Here is a 20,335-nt window from a genome sequence, read left to right on the forward strand (position 1 = left end):
GTTTGCATGTGTGTGTGCCTTGAATGTGTGTATTTGTGTGTGTGTGTGTGTGTGTGTGTGTGTGTGAGAAGCTCCATTCTCAGTTGGGCAGAAACAATGGAACCTCTCTGATTACATCTCCCTGTACAGGCGGACAGGGTGTGTGTGTGTGTGTGTGTGTGTGTGTGTGTGTGAGGCTTCAGGGGGGAGGAAAGGGTGGCGGTTGCGGAGGAGGAAAGAGGGGGAGGCAGTGCTTGGACCTGCCCCCCCCTCCATCCTTCGCTCTGTCTCCCACACACACATTCGTCCCTTCCTCTCGCGCCCGCCTGGCGTCTCATTGGTTAAATCCCCGGCTATATATTTATGTGATTGGTCAGGGCGGGGTATATATACTCAGCGTGGGTCGGTTAAATCTGGCCACAAGTTTCAAAACTTTCAAACAGGGCAGACAGACAGAGAGACAGCGAGTCGGACGGCCCGTGTGACGGAGGGGAATCGAGCTCTGGACAAACCGCTGCACCGCACACTCCAAACAAGAACTGTTGTCTTTTGAGAGAGAAAAAAAAAGAGTGAAGAAAAGAAAGAGGCAGAGTCATTGTGGATCATTTTCAGGGGGAATATCCTGCACCACAACTTGTTTGTTTTCTCTTTCTTCCTCGTCTTCCCCCCTCCTCTCAGATCTCGATGCTTTGCTTTGGGATTTGTGCTCCAAATCCATCAAATTCCTCTCTTGATCTTTCTCTTTGCCATCTGAAACACTTTGAGCTACAAATTTTTTCCAGAACTTTGCAACCCAACAAAGTGAAACAGACGTTTGCAGAATTCCACTCGGACTAAAAGTTGAATCCAAGCCCGGTCCTGGAATGAATTTAACCGAGTCCAGCTTGTCTAGAGAGACTCTCCTGCATGCCGGACGGATGTCCCTCGGGGGCCCCTGGGCGTCCGGGACCCCGAGTCCTGCTTCTGATTCTGAAATGGGCTTTGAACAGAACCTCTCTGGGGACTGCAGCTCTCCTGATGGCCTTGGAAGCGTGAGGAGAACAGAGGCGAGGATTTCTCTGACGCCCAGTTCAGGAGGACAGAGTCCGGAGCTGAGCCAGGCGGGAGGCGTGTCGGCGGGCACGGCTGATGGGAAGCCTGTGGGGGGTGAGCAGAGGATCCGCAGGCCCATGAACGCCTTCATGGTGTGGGCTAAAGATGAGAGGAAGCGACTGGCCGTGCAGAACCCCGACCTGCACAACGCTGTGCTCAGCAAGATGCTCGGTAAGACGGCAACAAAAAGCTAATCAGTGGGAGAAAAACTCAGTATGTAGGGCATCAAAACTTTGAAACCAAACTGGGGAAATCCAATTAGAGAAAGCAGATTTTTAAAAGTTTCCCAGTCGAGTGAGTGAGAAAGTTATTTAATTTCTTTGCATTTGTTTGAACTTTGTTGTGTGCAATCGGTCACATCCCAGTTTCCAAAAAGCATCTTCAGGCTGAGATGACCTTTGCCCCAAAAGATCATTAAAGTCTAAAGAGGTTTTTGGGAAACCTAAATCCTGAACAATTTAGATTGTCTGAACAAACATATCATAAAAGTGTTATAAAAGTGACATCGCGGTCTGAGTCAACATTTGATTTTTCTCGTCTGATCAATATTTATACCTCAGTGTGACAGACCCCACCCATCTGAGTCACTGTTGTCCTCGTAGAGCTAAAAACACAACCATAACCATGATGAGCATCATATCAGCAATCAGAAATATTCATATTTATATGACCACACAATAAGCATATTGCAGTATGTTTTTCTTTTGACAAAACTTTGACAGTTCATCCATCATTTTATCATCATTGTTTTAAAAAAAGCAACATAGATTTTGTCCCATAATATTTCTTTTAAGTACAATACATACTCTTGGTTTTCTTTTTAGAACGACATTGTGTAAGTAAAGTATTTGTTTTTGCTTTAAAAATTCAGCGTCCAGGCTGCTTTAATTTTTTGAAGTTCTCTTCTAAAATCAAATTCAACTTTAAATTTTAAAGCAGCCCAGACACTAACTTTTTTTTAAATTAAAAAAGTTAGCGTCATGGCTCTCATAAATAAATAAGTTTACTGACTTTGAGAGCACAAGTTGAGGCAATTTTGTAATGAATCGTCTCCTCAAATTCCATCAACAAAAAAATTAACGGCAGCCTGGACACAAACTTTTTGAAGTCAAAACAAATACATTTGGAGTATTTTTAAAAAAATATTTATATTTATTATTTTATTGTTGAATCTGTCTGTTTGCAGAGTTGCCAGGTTTGAGGGGTTTAAAGTTGAAACAGCTTCACTTTTTACCCCTAAAGCATTAAAGTGACATTAAATCATGATTAGCTGAAAGACTAATGTTGATAATCTAATTAAAACAGCAGAGATCATCATAATATTACCAACCACATTAAAGTGCTGTATTTAAATTGATCTTGAAGCACAAAATGAACACTTTAAAAGTATAACAAGTTAGTCATTTTTTCCATTACAGAGTAAGATGAAAAAAAATCCAAAATGACCATAGAAATGTCTCAAACCACTCCTCTAGCATAAATAAACTCCTCCACAGTCCATCATGTGCTCATTATGTTTCAAACTCCATAGTTTTGACGATCCACTGAAACCGACATGAATCCAAAGTGACCGCAGCCGCCGTTCTCCTCCACAGAGGAAACTACAAACTTTTTATGACCACCTTTTAACTGTCCGGGGGGGTGAGGGGTTTGATGGAAAATATTTGGCTGGAGTCTTTGTTTACTTTCTTTAATCCTTTATTTAAACAGGTAGTCTTTTTAAGAATAATTAATTATGTGATACATGGTGTGTTGTTAATTTTGCCATGATCATGTGATGCAAACTAAATCAAATAGTTATTTTGTTGACATTTTATATGACATGTATATGGAGCAAAAGACTAATTGTTTGCATTATTTCAGCCAAGTCTATCGAGTGATTAGTAAAATCCGATTTTCAGCTCTGTGGGTGACTCTAAAGTCTCTAAAGTCAAAGTCACATTCACACCATTATCCTAAGATTCTTCATGTTGATAGCAAAAGCACAACAAAGTACGTTTTTCTTAGATTTGTTTAGCTTGTTTGTCTGTCACTCTGCTTAATACAAAGTTTCAAATTCAAACTCAGAGCTTCTCAGCTCAGTCAAAGTCTGCTGAGCTCATCTGCAGCTTGAGATTTTCAGACACTCTGACACTCAAACCATCAAGTTTCTGTAAGGAAACGTCCACAAACCTAAGACAAACTGGGATTATGAGCACAAAATGCAGCGTATAAATATGTCAGATAGAGAGTTACCAATCATGACAGTTTGTGTTTTAGCAGCTGTTTAGAAAATATTGCTGAGCATTTTTTTCCCCATTATTTCACGTTATTTTGTTGGCTAAATAATTTTTGAAATCAGGAAATTAATTTTCTGCTTAATCAATTATAAAATAATCATTAGTTGGAGCCCTAGAATCACCTGTCTCACAAAGATGATGGTGATTATGACCTTGATACAGGTTAGGAATAACTAGTTCTAAATACTTCTGAAACAGATACAATATTTAAAATAGTGTAAATATTTTTTGTATTTATATTTCACTATTCACTATTTTCACTTTTTTTTGTTATTTCTGAAGTCTAATAATTATCAGATTGATCAAAAAATAATAATCATTAGTTACAAGCGCTACAATCCAGTGTCTGATGAAGATTATGTTGATGTCTTAATTTATGTGATGATTGTCAGTAATATATATCATTTTATTATCTACCTTACCAATCAAGAATTTGCCAATTTGGCTCAGTAAAGTGAATCTATCTATCTCTACTCACGGAGCCAAGATGATGAAAATAATTTTTTTTTTTTCTTAAATGTTGTCTTTTTCCTTCAGGTCAGTCCTGGAAGGCCCTGAGTGCCACAGACAAGCGACCATTTGTGGAGGAAGCAGAGCGTCTCCGTGTGCAGCACCTCCAGGATCACCCAAACTACAAGTACAGGCCTCGCCGCAAGAAAACCACCAAAAAACTAAAGCGGGTCGAACCGGGGCTCCTGCTTCACAGCTTGGCCCAGGGCGGGGCTCCAGGCCTCGGGTTAGGACCTGGTGCAGAAAGCGTCACTGGAGGAAGTTCTGCTTACGGACAACTCAGCGGCCACCCTCCGCATCACCATCACTCCCACCACCTGCTGCACCCTCTCGGGCACTTCAGGGACCTCGGGGCCCCGGGACACTCTGAGCTGGAGAGCTACGGCCTGCCCACTCCAGAGATGTCCCCTCTGGATGTTTTGGAAGATGGAGCCGGGGAATCTGTGTTTTTCCCCCAACATGTGCAAGAGGAGGCCGGGATGGGAGGTTGGAGCGGCTACCACCACCTCCACCATCATAACCAGCATTACAGCCACAATTACAACAACCACAGTCACCACAACTCCTTAAACGGTGCAGCGACACACAGTTCAGGAATGACTTTGAATTCCAGTTTGAGTCCAGGCCGAAGTTCCAGAGTTGAATCAAACATGACCTCGAGCATGAGCTCCAGGTTGAATCACACCTCCGGTCACCACATCGCCTTGAGGAGTCCCGTAAAGTGCCCACCACCTCTGTCCGACTCCTCCTCCCCTGTTTCCTACCCCCAGCCCTCCATCAGCCTCCCTGAGCCAATAAAATCCCACCAAACGCCACATCAACCCTCCGGCTACTTTGGCCAAATGTACGCCAACAGCGCTCCAAATGCTGCGTATTACATGCCGTCTCACCTGGGGCAGCTTTCACCTCCTCCTGAGAGTTCTCCTTCTTCCTGCTCCTCCTCCTCCATCCCCACATCAACCTTCCCTCCACCTTTGCACTTAGACCCTTCCAATCCCGAGTCCTCCTGCCATCTGGGGTCGTCTTCTGCTGAGTTTTGGTCCGAAGTGGACAGGCATGAATTTGACCAGTATGTCAATGTCGGGAGGACTCGAGAGGAGGCCTACGGACGTGGTGGAAGCTGCGGGGGAGGCTCCAAAGTCCTGAGCGGGCGCAGTAGCAGTAGTGTAGGTAGCGGCATGAATGGCAGTATTCTTAACAGGGATGTCAGTAGCATTTTGAGTGGTGCTGGTGGGTGTGATGAAGGGAGCAGCCCTCTCATATCGGCTCTCTCTGATGCCAGCAGTGCTGTCTATTACAGTGCCTGTATCACTGGATAAATACTCCATGATCTCATCTCTCTTCTGTACCTCCATACATACTGCACAGTTTGATTTGGTTCATCTGAACCATTTGTACGTGTTGTGGAGGAAGTATGTTGGGAAGACTGGTTTTGGCTCACATTGCCATTTTTAATGTATCTCACAGATTCCAAATCTTAAATCGAAACACTAAAAACAAAGATGTGGATGAGTGTTTTTTACTTTTACTGGAGGCAAAGTGGGATGGAGCCAAAACTCAGTTTTTGAAAAAATGTGCTAACTGGAAAAAACTGGCAAAGTAAGCACTTTTGTCAAATTAAGTAAAATTACAAATGCTAATGGCTTAGTTTTATATTAACAATTAATTTCTGAACATGATCTTGTACAGTTAGCTGCTCAGCTAAATAGCTTTCTTTGATAGCCACAGTGTGTTTAGTTAAGACTTGGGAAGAGACAGGTATGTCAGCTTGCTTGCATGGGTTCGTAGACTTCAGTTCAAGGCGCCTTTGCACCTTTGATCTCTAGCAAAAGGTTTTGGCGTTTTGCTGAGCAACTGCAAAATCAGCCACTGTCAGTCATTTTGCCATAGATGATTAAATTAGCTAAAGGTGTTTGCAAGCTTAAAGGAATACTTTCTACCTTAAACGTTTTGTATATCAAGTACTACCAATTACTACCCACATTTTACCTTGAAATCATGAGAGAAACTTGTTTTTTTGCTCCACAGGAGTTGAATTGAAGTCATTTGGTCACACATCTAACCACAGCAAAATAACATCAAAACATTTGTTTAAAAACTCTCACATAACTCCTTCACTGTAATCCAAGTCTCATTTTATCTAACAGGTGCATTTTTGCTAAAATGTTTAACGACATCTACCTACGAGTGGTGCACTGTAAGCTTGCTTTTGTTTGCACTGATGCATTTTAAATCATATAGGATTTAACAAAAAGGCATTTGGGGTAAATACTATGCATATGAATGCATAACTGAGACTTGGATTATACTGCAAAGGCTGTGAGTTTGTAAACGGCTGTTTTGATATAGTTTTGCTGTTTGTAAATGCGGACCACAGTGATTTTAGTTCATGAAATTTGTTTTGGGATTCTCTGCTCACTGTTGGGGCATGTGATAAAAGCTTTCTTTACAAATTCAAGGTATAACATGCTGATAAACAAATGTTCATTTTGCAGAGGAAAGTTTCCTTTAAGGAGAAAACAATGGACCATTTCTATTGCATCACTCCAAGCTTGATGCTCTTTATCAAGATATCATATGCTGGTCCAAATGAATAGCACAGATAAATGCGTCCTGACATACAGTGGTGCCGTCCAGATTAAAGTTTGTAATATTTTGAGTTTGGGCAAAGAAAATAGAGAAAAAATGTGCTGGGTATGTAAAGAGAAGGCAGCTGGAGAGCATGATAGAATAGCATTGTGTTTTTATACTGATAAAGGGTGCTAGGTCTGTGTGTTAATGGCCCAGGAATCTTATCAATAGCTGGTTACATTTTTGACCTGAAGTTGTTCTGGTGGCTACACAGTCTGACGGATTCGGCAAGTGCTTGTCATAGTTGAAGTACCTGCAAATACTCGTTCCTGGGGTTTTCTTTCTCTGCACTCTTCGCCTCTGTGGTGACAGACTGTAGGATTATGCAAAATTGAATTGCACTGTACTCTGGTTATCAGAAAAATCCACAACTATGACAAATTCAAAGGTCATCTCATATCATTTTTGACGTTTCATCTCAGGACCAGACAAATATTCATCTCCACTGAACCACACAAAGTTCAGGTTAATTTATCTCGTTTGTGAAATGGGGAACATGAAGGACAATGAAGGAGACACTCGGGAGATGGACAGTGAGAAAAAGACTAGATGGAGAGACTTCATTCAGCCTCCACATGCTTCTCAGTGCTGTCGGAAAGCCAGAGCAGACCACGGATGTCTCCCACAAACTATCCGGATGTTTTACAAGCCGGGTCGGGGGGTTTTCGATACATGCCGTTCCCTCTCAGTCCATGACAGGGCCTCACGTCAAACTCTGTGCCAAAATCTGCAAGTCTCAAGTTGCTTTGCTTCCTGGCAGATATGTTGATGAATCAAAGATCATTCTTTTCAACCAGTAAGCCTCTCTGGTATAACAAACATATCACTTGTTTAAACAAAATGTCTTTTTTTATAAGTTAAAAAGTGTAATTTAGTTCCTCATATTTCAGAAAATTAGGCTCAACAAATGAAGTGCCATTCGAATAAGTCTTGTGCGGTAGATCATGAAAACAGTTTCACTTTATACTTTAACATTCATCCTGTCATACGTCAGAGTTTGACCACTATAATTACAAATTGCCCCGTCCTTAATGTCACCGACTCATTTAAGGATAATGGTAAGCCTTGTGATCTTTGGAAACCTTGTTTTGATGTAGCCTTTTACTGTATATATAGATGCTGTGCCTTTTGGCAGTTTGTGAAGGAGAAATTGAGACTATGAAATGTTCTTTTTGCACTGGGTTTAATGTCTTAGCTGTATAGAAGGAACACTACTTATTGAAAGTCAAATGTTTATAATTTTAAATGTGTTTTTGTACAGAAAGGACTGTGCTTTTTTTTTGTTGTTTTATAGATTCTGTTTTATCAATGTCTTTTCTTAAAGGAATAGTTTGATATGTGGGGAAATTATTTGCTTTCTTTCTGAGACTTAGATGAGAAGATTAATACAGGAGCTGGAGTCTGGAGGCGATTAGCTTAGCTTAGCATAAAGACAGGAAATGGAGGGAAACAGCTAGCCTACCCTCTTCAAAATTAAAAAGTCTGCTGTGTAGCACCTTTAATTGATACTAATTAACATGTTTCTTCTTGTTTGTTTAAAGGGAGAGTTGGAATCGAAGACAGGCTGTACATATCCATTGTTACTCAGTACGTTTACACGCACCGTTCAGTGGAGCTACAGTTAAAGCTCAGTTAGGCCCTTAAATCCGACGACTGCTCTTGAATTGATTTTATGCGCCCTTTCACCTCCTGGACTTTCTTCTATTTGAACTATTACATCACATACCAAACAAGTTATCAAGAGGCAAATGGTTTGCATGTAGTTAACTTTACGTCTTGTACGCACGCTACACTTCATTTGGCACCTTCGTCTCGTTTTGTTTTCTTTCATTCTTCTTCTTTTATTTTTCCCAACTTTCTTTTCTAAATTCATGCTTCTTGACTTCTGAGTCAAAGCACAGGGATTTTGGAGCACGCGCAGATCACCCGGGCCAGTTCAGATCCAGTTCAGGCATATAAATAAAGGTTAAATGACCCCCAACTGCATTATCTTGGTGTGTTAGTCCAACTTTGAGAAATTCAACTTAGTACGGTTTCAGTTGATCTATTAACGTGCATTTTTTAAAAATATTTTTGTCGGACGGATATAATAATTCGACTTTTTTTTTTAACATCATGTAAACGAACGAACAGAAAACAATCATTTGTGGGTTTGTTGTTTTTTTCCATGAAATAGTTACACCATATAACTTTCTGTAAAACCACAAACTGTTGATTAAAACCTACTAATTAAATTTAAGGTGTTAATTAGACATTTGGGCTAATCCAGGCTAGCTGTGACCCCATGCCTGTTGTGCTAAATTAAGATAATCCAGCTCCTAATTTATCCCAAAGACATGACAATAATTTTGATGTTCACACTATCAGCATGAAAATGTGTTTTCCATATTATGAACTATTCCTTAAAGATGATTTAAATGTCTATAATTGTAAAGATCTCTTGTAGATCTCCATGGGTTTTTTATGGGTTTACATGTTACACTTTGGTCTACCAGCGACACCAGCAAACCAGATTCTCTCCCTCCCACACCAGTGTTATTTAGCTGAAAATCAAAATGAAAATTTGTGGTTTTGTTTGTGCTGAGAAAATGAAAAATCAACAGTTGTAGCCACTGTCGAGGTCTCTCTGTATGTGTTCATGTAGCATATTTTCTGTAATATTTATGTATACAGTGGGAGCAAAACAACAACAACAAAAAAACAGAAGTCACTCTTCAAGAATTTATCCTGCATCTGTTCTGCATTAGTCCTACAGACAATACTCTTTTGGGGCATGAAACAGTAGAACAAAATCGTGTATCTCGTACAGTTAAAACCAGTTATATTTACCACACCGTTCCTTGTGGCCACCATTGGTTGAAAACAGAGCAACAGTAGATTTTTCCAAACATTTCCTCTGAAAGGATGGAGCCGCAGAGAGGCAGCAGTTCAAGCAAAGTATTAAAAAAATACTTCTACATCTGCATTTGACATTCTTTTCTGTTGACACCAAACAGACTCTTGTTTCCATTTTAATTTACTGTGACACACAAAGAACATCAGAGAGACAGGCGTTTTTATTCTTTTTTTTTTTTTTGAGTCGTGCAATAACTCTGGGGCTTTTGGTAATAATTATCTGAAGGAAAAAAAAGAAACACCCAAGATTTTGGGATTAAAACAAAGGACATTTTCTCAGCAGTCATATAACGACAAATTAAAACCAGGATTTTCCCAGAAGTGTCACTGTGATGCTTCTAAATCTGTCTGACAGGGATCATTTTTATATTTTCTGTAGAAAATTGTTTTGTTTGTGTTTGTATTTGAAAAATGTGGGTTGTCTGTAAATGGATCTGTTCTGTTTTTACAAAATGTTTCAAAATAAACACGTCTAAGGTTACACTTTGGTTTGTGAGTCTCTGGGGCAAAGAGTTTGGCTAAATTATCAAAAAAAACTGTTTTCTGAATAACACAACAGAAACATGTCATATAATTTTGTCTAATGAAAAAGAAATAAACAGCGACTATGCACTGAGTTAGTTTAGTAATGTATAAATTTGTGGCACAAACATTTGTGATTCAACCACCTTCATTTACATTCTGTCATGAAGTCATTCATTTTATGAAAACTCTCTTTATGTTTGGGACACTTTAACATTTTTGGTTTTACGTCAGTGTTAAGCACTTAAAAGTTTACGTAGGATTAGAAAAATAAAATGATTAATTGAATTTAATTGGTTTTTGGGAACAATTTAATTGGAAAAGAAAATGAGACAAATATTCAAACAGTGGTAGTCTTGGTATGAGTGGAGACCTTAAAGAACTGAATATGTGTAATTACTTTAATCTGCACCTTGTAAGTGTCAAACTACTTACTGTTTACAGTCACGGCTCCTTCCTGTAACCCTTAAAGAAGTATTTGACCAATATAAAGAGGACTCTATATTAACTATATGCCGTCTATGCAGTAGAAAGACACAAGTGCTTTTGAAAAGAGAAGAACTACTGTGGCATTTGCTTTTGCTCAAGAGGTAGAAAACCTACAACTACCAGAATGCACTGTGCTGTACCAGACCAATAAACGCTCTCGCTGGTGGGTGACTCGATGCGACCTCGTCTGGAGGCTGGTGACAAACAATCTTATATTACAGTAATTAAACATGTTTCTGAAAACATTTTAGGCGAGAAATTGGCAAATCAGTAACAGAATCTTGGTTTATATTTGATCAGCACTGTTTAGTTTTGCTGTTTGAGCTCTTTTTTTTAGCCTCTCTTTTCACTGTGCAGGAAGCCATAAGGCGTCCGCTCTCTGTTCACAAACAGGGCACTAAAATATGTCTCTGAAAACATTTTGGGTGAGAAACAGGCAATGCAGTAACATTGTCTTGGTTTATATTCAATTAGCGCTGCCTAGTTTTACCGTTTGATTTTATTTTGGTCTGAGTTTGCGAGACAGAGAGAGGGGCGGATCGACCTCTTGACCCGCTTCTATACTCTTTGTGTCAGTGGAGGAATGGTGGGCAATACAAAAATGCGGAGGTACAACTTGTAGTTTGAAAAACAGCCCAGGAGAGACAGTAAAACTTCGCCGGATTACATTTTTAGAATCACTTCCCGTCATCCAGCAAAGTTTCCCAATGAGGGGGTTGAGAGATATCTAAGCAAACGTTAGATGGAAGTTTACCACAGTTCATTTTTATTTACCCACATTGTTATGAGGCAAAGTTGGATTAAAAGTGGCAAAGTGATTTATTTAATGTGATTATATTGCTGGATTGGGAAACCTCCGGCCTCTGGGCCGTGAGCGGCACACGAGACCATTTAATCCGGCCGCCACGCAATTCTTAAAATAAATATTAAGTCAAGTCAAGTCAGTTTTATTTATAGAGCCCATTATCACAAAACATGGTTTGCCTCAGAGGGATTTACAGTGTACGACATCCCTCTGCCCTTAGACCCTCACATCACCCAAGGAAAAACTCCTAAAAAAAAAAGAAACCCTGTAACGGAAAAAAAAGGAAGAAACCTCAGGAAGAACGGTAGAGGATAATGAGGGATCCCTCATCCAGGACGGACAGACGAGCAACAGATGTCGTAAATAACAAATGAAATACAATCATATGTATAAATATATAACTCAGGGGGAAAAAATGTCGACAGCGATTACTTTTCTGAGATAACGCTGATGGCTGTGGGTGTCCGAGTCAGGTTCAGGGTCAGTGAACACATCACCTGAGGTTACGTGACATCGCGTGATAACATTGGATATAGATTGACACGTGATATGCGTCATGTGCCAGGAAACGCGAGGTGGACGCAGAATGGCGCGCTTTTCCGGAGAAATGAAACGATTATTTATTTGTTGACATAAAAAGCGAAACACTTTGCCTGGTTTGTGACGTGGCAGTGACGAAAAAGGTCAGTCTCGCGCGCCATTACAGCTCGAAACGTGCGAAACTGGACGAGTTGAAAGGACAAACGCGTTTTGATAAAAGTAACGTTTTTCGTCGGAGTTGGGGTGTCCAACCATCAGCTTTCATAAGACCACAGACCGACAGAGACAATGTGAGGAGGACAGTATTGTGGTGAGTGAATTAATAGCGAATAAGCTGAAACCTCGTGCAGAAGGAGTTTGTGAATGAGTGTAATTTACTGGTAATAATCGTGAAACCGTGATAACTTCGGGTTTTCATACTATCGAAATCTGTTATCGCTGCATCATATGTGTTCATAATTTAGTATGGCCGTCGGAGGACTTCTTAAAAACCGAAATAGCTCTTGATGGGAAAAAGGTTCACCACTCTTGTACTGTTGCAATGCAAACTTGGTTTCTCAGTTGAATATGTGAAAAAAGTTTAGTGAACATGGACTGTATGAAATTTGATTTCGAAATGGATTGATGGAGTATCAGTGTATTAAGTGGTACTGTGTACATATTTTACAGTATTTACAATTTAAATGCATGGCAAAATGCTGGCAGTCCTGCTAACATTTGCTTCAGGCATATTGAATGATAAAAACATCCCAATGATACCAGCTCATTGGTTAGGAGCCCATTTTATTTGTTTGTGTGTCTTGTTGCTCTTACAGTGTTTTATGGAGAAAGGGTGTAACTTAAAGGTGTAACTTAAATTAAAGGTTCAAATACAGATGATGACTTTTCCATAAATTTGACTCCTTAAATCATATTTTTCCGTGCTATTGAATCTGGGGAGTTTTCCCTCCTCTAGCTCTAATGCAGTGATTCTCAAGATTGCTGTGTTACTGTGAAAGTATTTCTTTGCTCATTTTGAATTATATTGGAAAAGCTGCATAGAAATGGCATTTGAGAAATTTGATAAAATTGTCTGAATTGTGGCTGCACAGATGCTGTACCTCCGGCTCTCCTATGATCGTGGTCTTGGTTGTGCTGTTGCTGTGGTCCTGCCTGAGGCTTAGCCTGTGTCGTTGGCCTTGGTTACGCAGATGCCGTGATCCTGCTCGACGGCACCTTCTACTGCCATTATTATTATTATTATTATTATTATTATTATTATTATTATTACTCTTTCCCTCTCTTTCTTCCTTTTTGTAAATACTGTAATGTAATTGTTATTTATGACATCTATTGCACGTCTGTCCGTCCTGTGAAGGGAATCCCTCCTCAGTTGCTCATAGTGAGGTTTCTACCATTTTTCCTCCTGTTGCAGGGGTTTTTTTGGGGGGGGTTACCTTAGACAATGCAGGCAGAGGGATGTCGTACGCTCTAAAGCCCTCTGAGGAAACTGTTTTGTGATAATAATTTGTGATTATAAATAAAATTGAATTGCATTGAATTGAATTGAACTGAACAAACGTTTTCTTTAGGTGGTTTTTGCCATGTCAACACTTTCTCATCCCAGCTCGTCAGATATCGCTGCTTGGTCAGTACGTTCACATCCACGTATGGCGTGTTAGGATTCCTCTTGTGTTTTTTGTTGACGTTCAGGGAAAGCTCTCAATTTATACCCATTAAGTGCATTGTGTCTGTTGAAAATACACTTTCAAATTTACAGGAAATGTTCAGTTTTCTGCTCATCCGATGCATACAGTATTTTCTTATGTTGGTAAAATTCATTGTATTTCTGTTTATTTCCTTGTGCAACTAAAGCATGTGCTTAGGTTTAGAAAAAAACATGATTTGGCTGACGCCGTCTGGCAGCATTTCATACCAGCGTGATAGGTGTAATCCAGTTGCTTTATAAACTGATGCGGTGGTGAATCATACCACTGCGAAAGGTATCGCACAGTTGTCCGGCCATTTGGCAGCAAATCATACAGCCAAAACAGGAGCAGTACGGCGGGATTATCAACTGGTGAGGCCCGGTGGTGTATCATATCTCTGCTAAATGTCTTTTTGCATCAGAGTTTAATGTTTAATGTTGGTTTTTGACGAGTTGGGAATGAGAACGGGCTGGACACGAAAGAAGAATTCAAATTTGGCGAATTGGAACAAATTCCTGAAGACTTCGCTCTGTTTTTCTCTCGTAGGTGGATTAAATGGCCGGGACAACTTGTCTTACCTTCAGCTCACAACCTCGGCTTCTTCTGCTCTGTTTACTGGCGGATCACAGTCGTGTGTAAATACATGTGTTGATGAAATGATGTGTTGCAAAGTTTAGTTTATTCGCTCAAAACCAAATATGGAATTGTGGCTATTTTATTTTTTTACAACATTTCAAAGATTTACTTGACAATTAAATGCAAAATATTTCAGAAGTAATAGTGACTTGTAAGTGCACATGAGCACAGGTGAGAAGCCACACCTTTAAAAGATTTGCAGGAAAAGACACTTTGATGCATCTCATTTGGCAAAACATGTGGGAGATGATGATTTTTTATACACTACCTCATCATATGAACAGATTGTGAACCCTCAGATGTTGATGCTCAGAAATCATTGCTGGTATTGGGTCACTAAGGTATTGATCTTGTCAACAAAAGTCTTCGTTTTATTCTGCAACATGTCATTTTGTGTCATATTTTTTAATGATTTCATGATCAAGTTCAGTCGCACGTATTTTAACAAAGTTGTTAAAAAAAAGTACATTTAGTATTATTTGTTTTGTATTTCTGTATTTATGGAAGCAGTTTCCATTATTTTTGTTCAGTCCTCTTTGTGGTAGCAGGTTGTGAGGAGCGAGTGTAATTCTTGATATTTGTAGGTTTGAACTTTTCATTGATGCCTGCAGATAGATGATGTCTTCATTCACAATCTCACCTAAAAATTAGCACCATCTTCTAGAACAAACACGATAGTTATAGTCTACATAGTTGTATTTCTTAACCCTTTGAAACCTGGATGGACATCACCTTTCTTGTGCTGCTTTTAGATGCGTTTCACAAGTGCTTAAACCTTTGAACCGTAAAGTTGGTTAGATTTCTACTGAAAACATGGGGAAAAGGACAACTTTTTAAATATGCTTTTAATGTTTGATTCATGCACATTTCATTCTTGTCTGTCTTACTTTTACTGAATTTGTCTTTATTTATCCTGCATGTTTTACTGACTTTAATTGACCTTGTTTTTGACTCTGTTAAGCGTCCTTGAGTATTATTATTAATCAGCAACTTGTTAGGAACTGTAACAGCAACTTGTATGAAAATTGTTGAAAAATGTGTAGATTTAGTAAGTTATTTTTCATTAAAACAGCTAGAAAATAGGGCAAAAAAACATATAGAAAAATGATACAATTATCATAATTAAATATTTAAAATGATATTACAGAATAAATTTTATTATTTATTTTTATTTATTTTCAGGTAATTTTCTTTTACATTTTTTTTATTAATTTCTTGTTAATTTTAATTTATTTCCTCTTAAGTTGCTCATTGCCTCCTTCCCAATCAAGCCAGTTTGCTCAGGTTTCATAGGGTTAATGTCCACTGTGAAAGCTGTAGATCTCAGTCCTCATGTCCTCCTGCTCTTTGGATGGATACGTAGTAGCTGAGAAAAAGGAGGGGTGGGGAAAAGAGGACAAGAGGAGAAAACAGGGGGAGACAGAAAGACAATCACCTCAGTGTTTGTGCGTTGCTGTAATCCTCTGTGATCCGCTCTGATTCTGTCCTCTCCGAGTTCAGATCAGATGCTAAATGAGTTTGGCTCGGCGGGACAGTTTCCCCCCGAACAAACCACTGACGGTCTCAAAAGAAAACATTTGGAACAAGGAAAAACTGTTCTCTCCCTCCCTGACGGTCTCTTTTCTTCTTTTTTTTGTGTCAGTTTTCGCTCTTGTTTTATTCCCTCTCAGCCCCCCCAGCCACTGTAATTTTCTTGTCTTTTCTTCAGCTTTTCTTCTCTTTCCCACGAGTTTGATTCCTGCCTTTTGTTTCGTTCTGCCTCTGTAATCCTACATCTCTTTCTGCCACTTTTCTATTTGTCTTCCCATTCTTCTTCTTCTGTCTTTTCCTTGTCTTCCCATCACTCTATTTTTCTAAAATCCAAATTAACGCAATTTTCTTATTTATTCAGAAAAATAATTAATATGATCAATATTTCCCTGTTTCTGTCCTTTATCTCCCTTTCCATATATTTCTCTCATCTTTTAACCCTTTAACACCTTGATTAACATCAGTTTTCTTGTGCAGTGCTCAAGCTTTTCACAAGCGAAACCTGAGAAAATTGGTCTGATTTATTCTAAAACGAGCAACTCGGCAATAAATGTCCTGCAAATTGTAAATAAATAAACAACAAATTAAATAAATAAATAAAAATAGATAAAAGAAAAACATGACCTGAAATTTAGATGAGGAGATTCTTAAAGATAATCCATATTTATAAAGGAACCTCAATAGTTAATCGCAGTTAATCACATTTCTTAATCATATGTTTTAAGTTCAGTTATGAAGTTATGAAGTCCATTTTGACAAGGTAAAGCAATTCTTACCAGATCGTCTTGATTACGAGTCAAATGAATAATTGCAGGGGACGAGCATATGATGGACACGTCAGTAAAGAGGAGACTCGTGAGTACGAACAGAACCCATTTTCACTCAGATATCCTGAGGTCAGAGGTCAATTCCTCATGTCCTCTAGATTCATATGATACCAGTATCATCGCTCTCACATTAAAACTCGAACTCGAACAGCCTCTTAAAGATTTAAAATAAACTGTAGCTTTTTACTAATTTCTTCCCAATTTTTTGGTCGTTTCTTAGTAAGTTGCTCATTGCTTTATTTCCGCGTTTCTGAAAGAAATCAAGCCAGATTGCTCTGTTTTTAAAGGGTTATTCAGATTTTCTTCCTTTCAGTTCTCCGTCTTTCACCCTATTTATCTTTTTCTTTCTTTCCTTTTACCAACCTCTATCTCTTTTTCTCCGTATCTCCGTATCGGCTGTTTTTGCCTCCTTTTGCCAAACTTTCCTCTTGTTTTCCGCAAATTATATGTCCTTGTTCTTTCTCCTGATCTCTCTTCACTTTTTATGTTTTTTTAACCAGATTTTGCTCTGTTTCACCCCATTTGTTGCGTTTTCACCTCAGTCCCACACTCACTCTTGCACTCTGTCTCTTTTTGTCTGACTTGCAACTTTTTTATTAACATTTCCATAAGATTCAAGAATCTTTTGGTTGCAGAACAGAAGGTTGTACGTGTAACTGGGCCGTAAAAACCCAACTGAGGATAGTGTGTGGTGTGTGGAGAGTGTGTGTGTTTTCCTACCCCGGGTCATTTGCTGTATTTGGTGTGTGTGTTTGTGTGTGTGTGTGTGTGTGTGTGTGTGTGTGTGTGTGTGTGTGTGTGTGTGTGTGTGTGTGTGTTAGTAGTAGGGATTTTAACAGTGTGTGTTTTGCTGAGGTAACTGACAGGAATGTGAGCAATGAGGAGGAAACTCCTGTGGAAGTTTGGGATGTTCGGAAAGGGTGTGTGTGCCTCCGTGTGTGTGTGTGTGTGTGTGTGTGTGTGTGTGTGTGTGTGTGTGTGTGTGTGTGTGTGTGTGTGTGTGTGTGTGTGTGTGTGTGTGTGTGTGTGTGTGTGTGTGTGTGTGTGTGTGTGTGTGTGTGTGTGTGTGTGTGTGTGTGTAGAGAGAAAAAGGAAGAGGTGTATATTTTTGTGGGAACACCTCACCCCGCTGCTTGTTACCCTGACTGGAAAAGATAACACAAGGCTGGATTCCCCTTCTCCCAGCTGGAAATGAACACATGTGATCTTCCAGGGTGTGTGCATGGTGCGTAAGTGCATGTGTGTGCATGTGAGTGAGTGTGTGTGTGTGTGTGTGCATGTGAGTGAGTGAGTGTGTGTGTGTGTGTGTGTGTGTGTGTGTGTGTGTGTGTGTGTGTGTGTGTGTGTGTGTGTTTGTGAAAATCTACATGTTGTTTCTGTTTGCAAACAGACAAGAACTTTTCACATTAGTCTCTGCAGGTGTTCTGTGTAACATGTGGTTGCAAGAATGTTGCCGTTTGGTTTTAGGAACATTTGGTCTTCCACAAGTTAAAAAAAGATACTTGAGACATTTTTAAAATGTCGATCTGTAAAACTTTACACAACGTTTGAGATGAGAATCTTTAAAGATGATGTAGAAGAAAGAAAGAGGGGAACTTTGGAGAAATTAAGCAGAAAGGAGGGAAGAATGTGGACATGAGATAAAGGTCTATTTTTGTAGAAATCTTTGATTAGCAAATTTGAGTTTTTAACGTTTTCATGCTTTATCGATGCATCGATTGTGGAATTCTGGGCCAATAACATTGTTCAAAACAACAAATTGGCTGACAGCAGATACAGATGTTTTCTTTGTTGTTGTTATTTATTACCGTATTACATGAAAAACAAATTTTACCATAATTACTTCCCTGATATCTACTTTATTTTGCTGTGAAAGCATCAACAAATTTCTCCATTAGCCAGCTGTATTTATTCAAGTTTCAATGTCCGCTCTGCTCTCATTCACCGCCGGTGTCCATATATGTCTGCTTCGCTCTCATTGTCCGACAGGTGATTCCAGTCTCTTTTAGGGCACCAAAATGTCTAGATCCAGCCCTGATACTGTCATTTATTAGCCTGCTCGCTGCTTACAGTAACCACTCAACACCGGTGTAAGCGGCCGCCGTCTCCCCCTCCCTCCATCTGCTCTGTGTTTGTGTGACGAGGACATGATGAGAGGACACGCTGGACGTGGTTTGAGTTCAGCCCTGGTTGCACTCTGGTTATTGTGTTAGATCAAATTACCACAAAGCAAACGTGGGATCTGGTAGTTATTTTAGCACTGATAAACTGGATTTGTTGCACAAAGAGTTTGAAGAACAGGGGGTTAATATGGGCACACCCGGGCTCACTTCAAAGTTAATCCACCTGTTTTCTCCTCAGAGACTCAGTGCGTTTTTGGTCTCTCTGATTTTTGTACTCAGTGTGAATGCAGAGTGAGACACAGAGACAGACATTTAAGATGCATATGGAGATAGACAGTGAGGGGAAAAAAGAAAACTCCAGAGAGCGTTACGGGGAGAGGCAGAGAGAATGGAATTTGTAAATCCATGTGTTCGACAAGGAGAGAGAGACTGATTAAGAAAGAGAGAGAGACTATGCAAGACAGTTGGCGGGAGAGAGAGCGAGGGATTTTCCCGTCTCTTTCTGTCTCTGTGGTGTTTTATTGGCCACATGTGGTTAGAATGTCAGATCAGTCACCACAAGTACACACTGACTCACTTACTCTGTGTGTGTGTGTGTGTGTGTGTGTGTGTGTGTGTGTGTGTGTGTGTGTGTGTGTGTGTGTGTGTGTGTGTGTGTGTGTCTGCGGTCTTCCGTGTGTGTGTGATTTCACAGACTCAGATGTGAGATGACAGCTGGTTTACACTGTAAATGTGTTTGTTTGTTAGTTTGTGCAACTTTGTTATGAACGCTGTACTTTAATACTGTAATGTTCTTGCATTAACATTTGTGGTGTGTGTGTGTGTGTGTGTGTGTGTGTGTGTGTGTGTGTGTGTGTGTGATTACACTGTAAATGTGAGTATGTGTGCATAAGTGACCAAAACTTTCTATTTTATGTCCGTGTGCTTTTGAATTTCCACTGCGACTCTGACCGCTGAACACAAAATAATGCAGTGTGTCTGGGAATGTGTGTGTGTGTGTGTGTGTGTGTGTGGCATTTTAAACAGGAACTGAGGACAGATACAATCGAGACTCAGAGTCTTGCCTCACTGATTTGTGTGCAGATATGTCACTTTTATCTCTTTTGAACTTTATTTATTTCCTTAAATCCATTTACATTGTGATAAATTATCTGCTGTATCCATCAGACCATGTGTTTGTCAGTGAGATTTGACAGATTGATTTAAGTATTGTTATTAAGATTTTCATATGAGGCTCATAGTTGAAGCTGTAGCTATGTGAAATCATATGGTGGTCCTCATATTAATATAAAACAGAGGACCATTTGATTGCAGAGTCATGAGTCCTCCAGTCTCTGCATGTGGCTCCATCATGGAGGAATCGCATGTTAACTTCTGTAACCTATCGTGGACATGGTGCTCTCATCTGTCACTTTTTTAAAGACGTGACCAATAATGCTCCTTTGTTTTGGCTAAATTATCTCTGTGAGGCTAGTTCAGTCAGTTTTTATCGGGAGATTTTTTCTTTAGCCCTTTGAAAAGGAGTTCAAAATAAGTTTTCCTGTGCTGGGTTCAGGTGTTTTTTTTTTACAAGCAGTTTAATCTTTTTAAACCAGAGCAAATTGGTTTAATTTCTCTCAAAAACATGGGAGAAAGGCAGAGAGCAGCTTGGCAGCAAATGTCCCACACAGTGCAAGAAATAAGTAAAAGGTGACAAGAAAAAGACCTGAAAATTTTAGGGGGGGGGGGGGGTATTATTATTATTATTATCATAATCGTTATTATTATTATTGTTATTATTATTATTGTT

The 20,335-nt window shown here is 39.5% G+C and overlaps 2 protein-coding genes across 2 annotated transcripts in view; both read left to right on the top strand.

The window, feature by feature from the left end:
* The first annotated feature begins 370 nt into the window (after nt 1-370).
* Nucleotides 371-9,867, top strand: sox18 (SRY-box transcription factor 18). Its single transcript, XM_042491938.2, has 2 exons — nt 371-1,242; nt 3,888-9,867. The coding sequence occupies exons 1-2, from the start codon at nt 843-845 to the stop codon at nt 5,177-5,179; spliced, it is 1,692 nt and encodes a 563-aa protein (XP_042347872.2). The 5' UTR covers nt 371-842; the 3' UTR covers nt 5,180-9,867.
* Nucleotides 9,868-11,788: 1,921 nt separating this feature from the next.
* Nucleotides 11,789-20,335, top strand: part of LOC121947286 (XK-related protein 7-like) — a 148,473-nt gene continuing 139,926 nt past the window's right edge. Inside the window, exons 1-2 of the mRNA XM_088081714.1 lie at nt 11,789-12,052; nt 13,977-14,065. The gene's annotated coding sequence lies outside the window, so the exon portion shown is untranslated. The remainder of the gene's footprint in view (nt 12,053-13,976; nt 14,066-20,335) is intronic.

The sequence above is a fragment of the Plectropomus leopardus genome, chromosome 9 (genome assembly GCF_026936395.1).
Source record: "Plectropomus leopardus strain MGB_pleo_1.0 chromosome 9, ASM2693639v1, whole genome shotgun sequence".
Lineage (NCBI taxonomy): Eukaryota > Metazoa > Chordata > Actinopteri > Perciformes > Serranidae > Plectropomus > Plectropomus leopardus.